Source organism: Myiozetetes cayanensis, unplaced genomic scaffold, assembly GCF_022539395.1.
Source record: "Myiozetetes cayanensis isolate MyiCay16 unplaced genomic scaffold, myiCay2020 scf2-11, whole genome shotgun sequence".
Lineage (NCBI taxonomy): Eukaryota > Metazoa > Chordata > Aves > Passeriformes > Tyrannidae > Myiozetetes > Myiozetetes cayanensis.
The window spans coordinates 79,286,585-79,300,843 of NW_026087411.1; the positions used below are offsets into that span (position 1 = coordinate 79,286,585).

At 41.5% G+C, this 14,259-nt stretch overlaps 1 protein-coding gene across 1 annotated transcript; it reads left to right on the forward strand.

The window, feature by feature from the left end:
• Positions 1-643: 643 nt before the first annotated feature.
• Positions 644-13,442, forward strand: GJB7 (gap junction protein beta 7). Its single transcript, XM_050315713.1, has 4 exons — positions 644-809; positions 2,734-2,885; positions 7,619-7,675; positions 12,663-13,442. The coding sequence occupies exons 1-4, from the start codon at positions 644-646 to the stop codon at positions 13,440-13,442; spliced, it is 1,155 nt and encodes a 384-aa protein (XP_050171670.1).
• Positions 13,443-14,259: the final 817 nt, after the last annotated feature.

Sequence of the window (14,259 nt, forward strand, 5' to 3'; positions counted from 1 at the left end):
AAGACACCATTGGCCGGAGAGAAAATATTCTCTATATGAAGAGCCGTGACATAAGGCTATTTGCATAGAAAGAGAAGCAAAGAGGGACATCGAAACAGGTTTGCGTTTTGATGTGAATGCTGGTACTTGGCATATGTACTAAGCATGTTCCAGCTAACCAGATTACCCGAACAGTGATGAAAAGCTTGGACTGCTTACTATTTCTGGTTTTGCTTTACGACTGTGGGAAAGTCTTGTATTTTATCTTCAATGTGAATATTATCTTCCTATCATCTGACCCAACAGAATGTTGAAATGTTCAATCCATCAAGGCTGATAAAGTTGTTTGGCATCTTCTTATAGAAGAGATTCTATAAAGAGTAGAATAGTAAATATCTATGGTATTTCTGAGTCACCCATCGTCCAATATCTGAGTATCTCTTCTGAGAAGTAACCACACAAAAAACCCTTCCTTTTCCAAACCTAAGGCTGTTACTGAGATTTATTTTCCTTTCAAAAAAATTCCTCTGGGATTCTGCATTCAGTATTGTGATGCATGCCGTAGCCATTCAGAACCTAGTGGCAATTTCTGCTTTTCTTGAGACTCACATCCCCTTATCGTTTGAGCTGCAGAAGAGCCTCTGTAGGGAGCAGAGCAAAGCCGATGCTGTGCCCCGCAGACATCGTTAGCATGCGACAGCCAGCCTGTTGCAGTCCGGGGAGCAGCAGCAGTGCCTCCACGTCTTTGCTCGCTGACCTTACAGCTCCGGCCTATTTCAAGTACCGCCCAGGAACAGAGCTTCATATTGTCTTCAGAATAAAGATAGGGGGTGCCTCAAGCTACTGATAAGATTATCCCTACTTTAGAAACACAGTTACAGAGGTGTTGTGGGAAGAAAAAAATCTTTTTGAATCTACAGTGGGACTTCAGCACTGGTATGACTTGTACTGAGAGGGAGCAACTTTCATCACGCATTTGTTAGCTTTTTCATATATCAGTGTGAACTGTGTGTCTGCATTCCTGTTTTGCCTGATGTTAAAAATGTTTTATACACTGTCAGTTTCACAATATTTTAATTAAGAGTTGATAACCGGGACCTTTTTTTTTTTGTTTTGTCCTGAACAAGTCTAGGGGAGAAGGGAAAGCAAAAATTAGGAATTAGAAGTACTTTCTCTTGCTCACAGCTAACGGTGAGAGGACCCATTGTTGCACTGAGGCATAATGCAACAGTATTGTCATATCGAGGACATAATTGCAGAAGGAGAAACAAACAGACCATCTAGACAGAGGTGGCATTGAGAACATTCTGTGTGGTTGTTGCTCCACTCATGTCACTCTCAAGAGTCCTTATGCTGCTTTTCAGCAGCTCTTGCTTGTTTCTGTCATTCCCATTGAAAGAAAGCAATTTTCAGACAGCAGCATGCAGTGGTTGGGACCCTACCACTGACAATCTAAAACAGTTTTAAGGCAATTTACATTTTAAAAAATGAAAATCTCTTAGAGTGAATCTTCTATGTTTTGTAACATTTTGTGTATATCTTCTATAATACTTGATAGCCAGCTGTGTCTCTGAGAGAAAACAAGCCTTCCAGCAAAGATTAAAGCAATTGTTATTCTTCAAACACTGATCAAGCTTATGAATTTTTTTCAACTGAATTCAGTATGGAAGGAAAAAGGCACTTTGGTTCTACTTTCATTAATGAGTGGGCAAATTGTTTCTGACTGGGAACAGAATAATATCAAAACTGATAGCATCCCCTCTGGAAAGAAAAACCTAGTTTCTGCTACAAAGGAAGAACAGAGAAACGTGTGCAGCACTGAATTTTCTCATTACAACAATATGCAGCCAGATACCTTAGAATGGGTTTAAAGACAAACTTGAGCTAAGACTGCATCTCCAAAAAGGAGGGGCAAAGGGAGACCTGTTTGCACCTGTAGTTGCTCTGGTCTTCCTTGCATGCAATCTCAGAATTGCTCAGCTTTGGAGTATGTCAATTTTTGGTCAACTCTCATCCAGCTGAAAACTAACATTGCCAGGAAACAAACAAACAAACAGTTTATTTTTCAGTTGGATGGGTGAGACAGTCTGATGTAAGCAGGCCAGTGCAGTTGGGAAGACAGTTGGGAGTGGGGACGCAGGCCAGGACTGATCTCTGCCTTCAACACTGGAGCTTCCAGTGAGTTTAAGCTGTGATAAGTTAAAATCCTTCCAGTGCCCTCTCTCATCTAGGCACTCTTCAGATCTCAGACAGGGAACACAGCTCCTAAGAAGACTATAGAGGGTAGAAATTTCACAGGTTCAACAGAGCAAACTCCATAGTAAGGAACTCTGACACGCAGTAACCTGGAACTCTCAGATTTTCTGTGCCTTAGAGTTGCTTTTTAATATATAAATACCACCACATAGAAACACAGAATCATTAAGGTTGGAAAAGACCTCCAAATCATTAAGTCCAGCCTATGACCGAACACCACCATGCCAACTTAGCATGAAGTGCCATGTCCAGTCATTTCTTGAACATTTCCAGGGATGGTGATTCCACCACTGCCCTGTGCAGCCCATTCCAATGCTTAACCGTGCTTTCAGTGACAAAATTCTTTCCAAACTCCAACGTGAACCTCCTCTGGCACAGTTTAAGGCCATTCTCTCTTGTTCTGTCTCTGGTTGCCTACGAGAAGAGGCTGACTGACTGGATACAGTACCATTCACCACCACTCTTCGGGCCTGGCCATCCAGCCAGTTTTTCACCTAGCAAAGAGCGAGTCTGTCCAAGCCATGGGCTGCCAGCTTTTCCAGGAGAATGCCATGGGAGATGATGTCAAAGGCTTTGCTGAAGTCCAGGTAGTCTACACCCACAGCCATTCCCTCACCCACTGGGTGTGTCGCCTGGTCATAAAAGATCAGGTTGGTCAGGCAGGACCTGCCTTTCAGAAAGCCATGCTAGCTGGGCTTGATCCCCTGGTTGTACTGCATGGTGGTACTCAAGATGATCTGATCCTTGACCTTGCCCAGCACTAAAGATAAGGCTGACTGACCTGTAGTTCCCTAGGTCCTCCTTCTTGTAGATGGGTGTCACACTGGTTAACCTCCAGTTAACTAGGATCTCTCCAGTTAGCCAGGATTGATGATAAAGGGTGGAAAGGGGCTTGGAGAGCTCTTCCGCCTGCTCCCTCAGTACCCTTGGATGAATCCCATCTGGTCCCACAGACTAAATGGGTCTAAATGGCTCAGCAGTCCACCAACTGCTTCCTGCTGGATTGAGGGGACCTCTTCTACTCCCTGTCCCTGTCTACCATTTAAGGGGTCTGTTTTCCCTGAGGAAAAACGCTGAGGCAAAGGTGGCATCAAGTACCACAACCTTTTCCTCATCCTTCATTCCCCTCTGCATCCAATAAAGGATGGAGAGTTTCCTTGGCCCTCTTTAGGATGTTAATGTATTTATAAAAACACTTTTTATTATCGTTCACAGCAGTAGCCAGATTGAGTTCTAACTGAGTTTCTGAATTTCTGATTTTCTCTCTACATGACCTAACAACATCTTTGTATTCTTCCTGAGTTTCCTGAACCTTTTTCCAAAGGTCATAAACTCTCTATTTTTCCCTGAATTCCAGTGAAAGCTCCTTATTCATCCAGGCCTGTCTTCTTCCCAACCAGCTCATCCTTTGGCACACAGGGACAGCCTGCTCCTTTGCCTTTAAGATTTCCTTCTTCAAGTATGTCCAGCCTTCCTGGACCTCTTTGTTTTTAGGGGATGTTTTCCAAGGGACTCTATGAAACTGTGTCCTAAACAGGCCAAAGTTCACCCTCTGGAAGTCCCAAGTAGAAGTTTTTCTGACCCACTTCCTTATTTCACCACAAATTGAAAACTATACTTTCATGGTTGCTATGCCCAAGGTGGCCTCTGACACCACATCTCCCACCAGACCTTCTCTGTTTGTAAACAGCAGGTCAAGCAGGGCCCCACCACTTACGAGCTGTGTCAGGAAGTTAGTTTCCACACACTCCAGGAACCTCCTAGATTGCCTCCTCTCTGCTGCCATGAGCTTACATCCAGCAAGTTAAAGTCTCCCACGAGAAAAAGGGCTAGTTGATAGTGAAATGTCAGCCAGCCACTTATAAAATAGTTCATCTGCCTCTTCATCCCAGGTGAGGGGTCTATAACAGACTCCCACCAGGGTGTCTGCCTTGTTAGCTGTCCCCCTGATCCTTACCCACGGACACCCAACCTAATCATCACTATCACTGAGCTCTATACAGTCGAAACACTTCCTAAGGTAGAGACCCACCCCACCACCTCTTCTTTCTCTCCTATCCCTTCTGCAGAGCTTGTAGCCGTTCATTGCAATGCTCCAGTCATGGGAGTTATTCCACCATATTTCCATGATGGTGACTATGTTACAGCTTTCCTGCCGCTCAGTGGCCTCCGGCTCCTCTTAATGAAATACAGTGGAGTGCACTGTCTGATGTTTATATACTAGGTATGATGGAGATATAGCTGTGGGTGTCATAAAGATGCTTAAACAGCTTTGACATTTAAGTGATAGGATTGAAACTACACAGTTCAATAGGCTCTTGGGGCTTTTTTTCTTTTCCATCTCTGTAGGACAGTCACAATTACTCAGACGTCTTTAATGCCATAATAAAGTTTGGATTTAGAGTTCAGTTTTAATTTTCTCAGTACTGCGGGTGATCACAATATTCCTACAGTACTACAGGTAATCCCAGTATTCCTACAATGATTATAGCCTTTGAGTTACTTACGTGAACTGGACCTTGTTCAGCCATCCATGGCTTTTGTCAGGCATTCAGCAGCAGTACTGGGAGGAAGGTGCTCATCTGGCAGGTAGCTCCCTCCAGCAGGCTTTTGTTTGGCCCTGCAGTCCAGCTCCAAGATCTGGTTCCTTCAGTCACACTCCAGAGGCATCAGCTTCTCTGGCGTACCAAGGTCCTGATTAGGCTATGTGGTACCTTCCTCTCTGTAAAACTACAAAACATCCACATAAAATTCCTGGATAACACTCACAGTAATTTAAGCTAAATAAACCATACTATGAATAAATTATACTGTGAAGAATTCATGTAAGAGGCAAGGAATTCAGTCTTTCTACTTATTTTGTGATGTTTCTCAGCAGTATAGGCACATCCCAGGTAAAAATGGCCACCAAAGCATTGATACTCATTAAGATGCATAAGGCAGAACATAAGCATTTATTCCATTGCTTACTTATTAAAAATAAAGCTATAGGCTTTCTGGTGGGGAGTGGTTCATCTGCCTAGTCCAGTGTGGGAATCGATTAGCATGTAGAGTAACCAAAATACATTTTAATAAGAAAACTCAGGCTTCACTTGCTTAGGAAAAGCACTGTAATTTAAAATTCTAAGAGAAAGGCCTTTCTGAGCACAGTGCAATGTACTGTTAGGAGTAATGTGTGCCTAAAAGAACAGTTGTGTTTTATGGACAGTTGACTTGTCCAAGACAATACAAGATACAAATCTGATGTAAAATGTCAGAGAGCAAACAGGGTGGGAGTAAAGGCTCACAACACGCTTGTCTTCAGGCTGTGCCGTTGCCACTGTGAGAGAACAAAGCATGCAGCGCTTGAGCTGATGCCAGGGAGTGCTCAAAAGATGCAGATAAATCCTGTGACTTCAAATAAATGCCACGGTTTCCTCATATCTTTCTGATGATACAAGAGGCTTTATGGTTCTGGTTTGAACAGTGTGCCAGGAGAGATGATCAGGTTTCACTCATTTAGTTTATATTACCTAGGAGATAAGCAGTTTCCATCTTCAAGGCTTAAAGAGTAACTCCCTTTCTTGGAAATGTATTGTTGATTGTTAATTCCACTAGAAAGCTGGGGTCCAGCTGCATTCATTCACTGAGGTGCAGGTAAGTTAGAGTTTCTTGTTATGAAAGGTAGTTTCACTGAATGAGAAGTTGTTTTTCAGATGTCAAATAGGCTTGATAATAGCCTCAATTTAGTGTACCATCAGTCAGCATAAACCAAGGATATAATCCTCTTTTTGCTGCACTACTGCAGTACTTTATAACTACTACAGAATTAAAAACTGTTATGGGGCTGTTGATGATTGCTTGTTCATGTGGAAATCTTTTCACTTTTTCAATTCTTTTTTTATTTTATGAGTTGACTAAAGTATTAAAATGGTAACAGTAGCCTGAATGGAACAGTAATACTTATTAATGTTGAAGACCACTTGCTTCAGAAGGAGTTTTTTTGTTTGTATCAGGAGAGCATGGGAGAGATGGGTTATCTGTTTGGCATGAAGGTGAAGAGAAATGCAGTTGTGTAGGTGAAATATGTACATCATGACTTAAAAAAAATTGTCATTTCGCTGAACTTTTTTTTTTTAATTACACAATTTACGGAGTAACAAAGAAAGCAGTGAACTGTGTCTGCCCTCTCTCAAAACCCATTCATTGCTGCAGAGAAGAGACCACAGCAATTAGCAGCTGGCAAAACATCACACTCAGCAGCTGCTGGTTTTTTAAGTGGTGGTTGTGGTTTCCCTAAACACAAAACAAGACAGGATTTCATCACCACTTGCTATAAAAATAATGACAAGCATGCTTTATGTTACAAAGCCACTGAAAATGTAGTTTAGAAGTTGTATTTTCAGAGATGAGAATGTTTGGCAGCTAATCCCGCAGCCCAGAAAGGAAGCTTTGTCCCAAATGCAGAAGCCCATGCAAAAGTCAGGTGTAGAAGCCAAACCAACCAGCTTCAGTATGGTGCTAAATGACCAGCTGAGCCCTTTTCCATCTAGCCTTTTCCTTTCTGTAGTGGTTGGCAAATAAATACCTAGGCTAGTGTTTTTACACACCACATGTATATTTTAAGCACTATTCAGTTGTTTGTGGAATTCTGCTTTTAATATCACAGTAATCAGGTGTTTATTTCCCAAGGTACCAAAGGGCTTATTTCTTGCTCCAAGGAGCTGAAAGTTAATAATAGGCACAGAACAGTGAATGGTTAGAATCAGTAGGCAAAGGGGAAAGCAATCAAGGGACTGGGCTATGAGAGATCATGGTTGTTTCCATAGCTCTGCTTCTGATGTGCTGAGTGATGCTGAATAAACCTCTCTGGTGGACATCTCCACCTCAACAGCATGTGTTTTCTTTGTCTATATCGTCAATGTTTTGAGGATAAGACTCCCTTTCTTATTACATGTTAATGAAGGGTTTATATCAATGAAGTTCATCCTAAAGTGTCTACAGATTACTTTTTTGTCTGTCCATGAGACAAGAGCAAGCCAGTATGTTTACCTCTGCCGTTTTGGGGGCCTCCATCTTCCACTAGAAGCATCTGAAGGATGAAATAGGTGGGAAACCTTTGGCTCACATCAGCCTGAGAAGCACAGACTGCTGTACTACCAACCAGTAGCAGCGGACGTGGCAGGAGTGAACAACTTGGCCAGCACGTGGCCAGGAGAGCTCTGTTTGCTCAAGGGCTGTCACACCTTACCTGGCTTGTTTTTGAAGAGCCTTAAAAAGCAATGAGTATCAATACTGTATTAAGGTTACAGCTTTGCTTATTCTATGATAAGAGATGAGTTGTCTGAAGAAGTCAAAGTTAACTTTTGTGGCCTCTGTTCTCTCTTGTTTACTCTCTTATAAGGACCTGGAGATCACCTTGGCTTTCTCGCCATCGAAGAGGAACCAAAGGTGTTGCAAGGTTAGTGGCTTGTAGTAATAGTTTTTCATCTCCTATTGCAGATGTGAAACAGTCTGAACAGTTGATGCATGTGCAGCTTGGTAGTGTGACTTTGAATCGAGTTATACTGTTCCTTGGGGTTCCCAGGAGGTTTCCTCATCCCTCCTCTTCTATAAAACTGGAGCACTGGAATAGATGCACCATGATGGGGCCTAGTGAACTGTCAGGAATAGTTTCTGCACAACTAAGCTGTTTTAAAGCCAGAGAAAAAGCAAATCAGTGTTTTTCACCTGTGGACTTCACACCTCTGGTAGTCAGTAAGGAAGCAGTAGGCAGTCCATGAAACAAAGGCTCAGCAACCATAAAATAGATGCACATTTCCTTATATCAACAGAGAAGATAAGGGGAAAATGCAGTTACTTAATGAACATCTGAAGTTATGCTTCATTATTTGTTTGGTTGTTTATGGAAACCATTGTGCCAATGCTTGTTTTTTCTTTTCCTTGGTGTTTTGGGGGAAAAAAAGAAAAGAAAAAAAAAGAAAAGAAAAGAAGTGCTGTGATGCTTTTTTGATTAAAGTGTAAAAAAAAATTGAGAGGATGAACTCTCAAGACAATTACCAGCTCTGATATCTTGTGATTCTATATCCTCCTCTGTGATTTCTAATTCTGCTCTCTGCTTTATCATTTTTGCCACTATTTACAGTTCTATTTCTTCCTGTAATATATTTAAAAAGGGTAAGTTGTAGGTACAGCAAAATACTCCCCAGGAATGTTTAGATCAGAAAAAAGAGCTTTTCCATCTCTCAACCTGTGAGGATAATTCAGTTTGCATGTCCAGAATTCATAGATCCACTGTTCACAGGACTGTGTTCTTTCTCTTATTTCTCACCATTGCACCTCCATTTCCCAGAACACTGTGCCTTCTACCTGTAATTTTTCAGTTCTCTGAGCTCCAAATTGTCTGCCCTCTTTGTGCCTCTCACACTTTGGATGCTTTCGACACTTCTTTTTAGTTATTCAGTTTGTTCTTGCATTTTCTTACTGTCCCTCCCCCCTCCCCCAGTTTTCCTCAACACAAAGATACTTTTTCTAAAGTAATTAAATTAGCAGAGCTGATTGAAATCTAGGGGAAGTAATTCTCTGAGCCCTGTGCTTTTCAACAGATGCATTACTCAATGTACATTAGCCAATCTTCTGTAGACCTCAGAGAATAACAGAAATGAATATTTGATGGATATATTCAATGACAATAGCATTATTCAAACACTTTACTCAATAAAGTGCATTCAGCACACTCAGAAGTTAATGGTGCATTCAGCTTACTCTGTTTGCTCAGCAGAGCACGTGCCCAACCCCAAGGGAGGAAACCAAGTTATTCATACATCTGAGGGAAACCAAGAGGTGGGGAGGCTCTTCTGGTCATTTGTGTCTCTAGTGAGCAGGACAAAATGTGTGTGTATGTTGGTGGTGGTTGGTTTAAGCCACACCTAGGGAGTAAATGATGTATGTGAGGAGGAAGAGAGATGACCTGCTCTATTTACTGACTGGCAGAACTTGTTCTCATGGTTATCACTTGAACTTCAGTCAGAAATGAGTAAAACAAACCAATGTATTTCTAATCTTCAGCTTTTGTCCAAATTGGGGTGTGCATGTGTATATGTGTATCGAGCAAGGGCTTGAGGTAAATCTAGCCTCACTTCTTGCTCCATGCAACGTTTTCTTGAGCAGTTGGTGTGTCCCTTCCAACTCAATATTTTGTGATTCTGTGAAACAATCCATCTTCTACTGATTAAGACTCTTTAGTGCCTCCTTTGCAATTTCCCATCAAGACCAAGTCTTTTTTGTGGTCTTTATGTCCACAGTGCCAAATACATCCTGCTTTGACCCTTTTGTAGCTTTTTTAAACATTTGAGTAATTTCACTGTTAGCCTCAGCATTGGACATTACCTTGATGTAAATTGATGTAATCTACATTTTCCACAATTTACTCTACTTCTTTAGCCAGCTTCCCTTCTTGACTCCCTTTGATTCATTCTGCACAAAATGAACCTCCTCTGAATGCTAAGGCTGAAATTTCTCATTTTGTCTACAAAGGCTTGAATCACGTTTTTATTTCTCTTGTGCTTAGGTGAGTCAGAATATAATTCTGCCAGTGTCACACCCTGACACCACTCAGCCTCTGCTTTGATGTGTATTGCCACTTTAGAAGTGTTACACAACCTCATAACACTGTCACATTTTTCCTACTGCTCAGCTGTGTGCTTATTAGAAGATTTCTTTTGTTGTTGTCTGAATCCTCACCTTGCTCTGAATTTCATACAGCCCACATAATGTTTTTGTCTTCTCTAGCCTCAGCTAACTTAACCTCTCATCAGTCTGTGCCTTTGCTGTCCCATGAAGTCAATTTTTCTCGTTTATCTGTTGAGTAACTCCTTATCTTTGAGGTACATTTTAGTTTTTCCATTCCATATATTCTTTGCAAGGCTTCAGTGAATTAATTGTATTTTCAAAGCATACAAAAGCACCAGTTAACATCCACATCTATAGCAAGAGCAGTGCATAAAGCAAACAAATCTTTTAAAGGCACATTAGCAGCTCCTTTGAACAGAGGAGCTGTGCTACTTACAACCCAAACACTACTACGAAACAGGCTCCGTGGCCCTTTAGGCTTGAAGCTGAATGTCCTATACAGCCATTTCTCAATATCATATGAAGGCTGCAAGTGGAAAAAAATATAACCAAAGTTCTGCAGGCTTCTGGCTGTAGAAACACTGCTGGCCACAAGACCTTGCCTGCAGTCCTTTAATAGATTTCAGTTTCTCCTCAACAGAGCATATAGACCAGGAACCATCTTCAGATCTGTGAAATCCTCAAGGTAGATTTCTCAGTCTATAATTATCTCCATGGCCTGATTTCTATCAGTGTTGGTTGCCACTGATTTTTGTGCCTTGCTGGTGACCCAGCATATCTTTTATTTCTGTTCAGCTGAAGGCTCAGGACTGGTATAATTCCAGGCATGGATTGATAGGTGACATCAGGCTTTTTACATTAGAAAAGGATGGTGTGGTTATTGTGGCCATTAGCAAAAGCGCCTTTCAGCTGTACTCATTTTGCATGGCATAACAAAATTCAGTCTTCCCTTCAGCAGTGCTTGGGCACATCTTAAAAATCCTAGGAGGGGCCTCTTTAGGTTTTCTGTCAAATCTCCTCTAGAGGAACAGCTCATCCACAAGATGCACACATATGTGCTCACATTCATACTTGCTCCTGTGAACGCTTTGTTTCCTTGCCTGTGCTTTATCAGAGTGGTATCATCACACTTTGCTGTTCAGCTCCTTTGAGACTGATGCAGCGATTGCGTGTTACTTACCTAGAAAGCATCAAAGCCTGGTGCTGCTGTCTTCAACAACTTGATTTAATCTTCTGCTTGAGCTCTGTTTACAGACATGGAGGACAGAAACAGCTCTTTAAAAAGCTATTTCACAGAGTCACGATCTTCCAAACACGTTTAAAAGCATAGGAGCATATGTCTGAAAGGATATAAGCTAACTGGTATTTTTTATCTGCGGCATAAAGAAGTAGCTCGGTAACCATTCCTCCCAGTATAAATCAGCAATATATTAATTCCTGCAGCTGTCCCTGAGCTCCTCAGGTAAGTCATGAGCTCTAATGGTAGCACTGCAGGAACACCCAAATAACCTTGCTGCCCATAGGCAGAGGTGCTGAGCTTTACAGAATCACAGAATCCTTTAGGTTGGAAAATACCTCCAAGATCATCAAGTCCAACCTTTGGCTGATCACAACCTCGTCAACTAGACTGTGGCACTAAGTGCAATGTCCACTCATTTCTTGAACACCTCCAGGGATGGTGACCCCACCACCTCCCTGTTCCAATGCCTGACAACATTTCCTGTGAAGCTTTGTGATGCTGTGGCCTGATTGCTACTTGTACTCAACCTTGCCAGTGGATGAACTTGCTCATACATCAGCAGTAACTGCAGCTACAGCGATGGGATTTGTATGTGCCACTGCAACCACAGAGGTGTACATTTCCCCTCCTGCTAGGCAGAGCTTGCAGGAGCAGGAGATGGGATAAGGACATTAAAAGAACACAAAAGATCTGGAAACTTCTGATTTCCCTTCTTGTATCTCCCAGAAATTCTGTGTCTTGGAAATACATTTACTTTTTGCTCTTACAAAACAAGGGAGCTTGATGTCCCCAAAGATCAGACCTGGAGATAGGGTCAGGTGGAAAGGTGACTGTATATTCTTGGTGGTTACCTCAGGTCTTCTTTTGACTTTGACATGAGTCTCACTGCCAGTGGCTCCCTTAGACAGCTCTTCCAAAATAAGTGTTACGGATTTAGGACAGGGGAAGACTTGTGCAGTTAAGAAACTGTAACATACACACACGCACATGTATTTTTGGAGTGATAAGATATACACATGATATACACGATAAGAAATACAACAAATAAAATACAATTAAGGATTTAAAATATGGCACAAGCTTACCCAGAAGTTAGACCACAAAGAAATCAATTTGCACTTGTGTAGTCAAGTTATTATGGGACACGTGGCTCCTACACATAAATTTGAAAGTGAAATCTGATTTGCCTGTGCTTAGTATTTGCCTAACTGGCAGGGCTAAGTGAAGTGTACTTCAGTGGTAGAGTGCCAGCCTGAATTTGCCAGAGAAAGCTCTACCTGACAGTCAGAAGATTCTTGGGGGGAACACACACATTTCTCACAGAGGACAGTTTACCAGCATGATTAAGCTTCAGCCTAATTGAGAAAATGTATTTAAACAGCACATAAATTTTGTGTAATAGCCTCTGAATGTACAAATTATCAAAAATAAGATCAGCTTGTTGTTGTTTTCCTTTTTAAATGCCTAATTATTTTAAATTATTTCAGCTACTGGTTATATTTCATGTTGAATGAATGTCTCATTTTTCTTCACCCAAGAGGAAGCATCTCTCTGATCTTGTGTTTCTTTGATACAGCACTTCCTTCTTTCCTTGAAGAGAAAAATGAGCTGGGGATTCCTACGTGATCTGCTGAGTGGAGTGAATAAATACTCAACAGGAGTTGGAAGAATTTGGGTAGCCGTTGTGTTCATGTTCCGCTTACTGGTTTATGTTGCAGCCGCAGAAAACATCTGGAAATATGAACATGATGAATTTGAATGCAATATCAAGCAGCCTGGTTGTGAAAATGTCTGCTTTGACCATTTTTTCCCTGTGTCCCACATCAGACTTTGGGCTTTGCAATTAATCATGGTCTCCACCCCTTCACTCTTGGTTGTTTTTCATGTTGCTTACAGAGAGAACAGAGAGAAACACCACAACCAGAAACTTTATAGAAACCCAGGAGAGATAGATGGTGGGTTGCTGTGCACTTACCTAATCAGCCTCATTTTAAAAACAGGATTTGAAATAGTTTTTCTTGTTCTGTTTTATAAACTGTACAATGGATTCAAAATACCGCATCTTGTGAAATGTGACATAAGACCATGTCCCAGTACCGTAGACTGCTATATTTCCAAACCCACAGAGAAGATGATTTTCCTCTATTTTCTGGTTGCAACTTCATGCCTGTGCATCATATTAAATCTAAGTGAATTGAGTTATCTCATTTTCAAATACTCCCTAAAATGTTATCTGAAGAGAAACATGAAGAAACAGCAAGGCTCCAAAAGCAATTGTCGCAACTCAGAAATCACTGGTTACAACAGAGCAGCAGCTGCAGGACGATTCCCTGACAGCTCCTCATCTTTGCCTTGAATATACAAGATGAACATGAAAAACGTTCCCCGTTGACTTGAAGGAAGGCTGGAGACCACCCTCGCATTACACAAGCTGCTTTTGACAAATTGCTTTTCCAATCAGCGCTTTTTTGGAACCGGAAGGATAGTTACAGAGGAAATACTGTTTCTCTACTAGTTCCCCATTACTTGAGCTGATCAATTCAGTTACATTATATATGTCATACATAAAATCATAGAGATCTTTTCATGCTGAAACACGAAGTGTAGAAGTCTGAGAATCCCACGGAGTTTTAATATAAACACAGATGCTTATGATAAATGCTTATGAAACAACTGCTTACAGTTGTGTATTGAATATTGCACAGAATTGCTTTGGTACAAGCAAAAAGAGGCTTTTTATATGCAGAGGTGGAAGAACCTGGGATTGATTAAGAAGCTGAACAGCAAGGGGATGTACAGCATTTGTCAGCTGGGTGGATCTGATGACTGTTGAAACCGTAATAGGAAAGTGCTGGTGTTTGAAGTGAACTGTATAGTCACCAGCCCATTCCAGCGGACTAGCAAACATATCAAAAAAAGAAAAAAGAAGAGGTAGACACATCTATTTTAGCCCATGGTGACAAAGACAGACTCGCTTATTTAGCTTCTTATGGAGCACCTCCTCCTGAAAGCATCTGAGCCCTTTACAATTTTAAGGGTATTAATCATCAGAAAGCATCCTCTAATAAAGGCACTTGCTCAAACTTGTGCAAGCAGCATATACCAGCATACAGTTAACTCCTGGTCACCTGCACCAAGCAGCTCCCCAGTCATTAGACTTCTCTTCTGCTCTG

What these genes read in the sequence shown, in the direction of transcription:
- GJB7 (XM_050315713.1), top strand. Translation starts at nt 644, where the DNA reads ATGCTGTGCCCCGCAGACATCGTTAGCATGCGACAGCCAGCCTGTTGC. An exon ending in CTTCAGAATAAAGATAGGGG is followed by an intron (nt 810 to 2,733) that starts GTGCCTCAAGCT and finishes TTTTTCACCTAG; the next exon opens with CAAAGAGCGAGTCTGTCCAA. An exon ending in GGAACCAAAGGTGTTGCAAG is followed by an intron (nt 7,676 to 12,662) that starts GTTAGTGGCTTG and finishes TCTTTGATACAG; the next exon opens with CACTTCCTTCTTTCCTTGAA.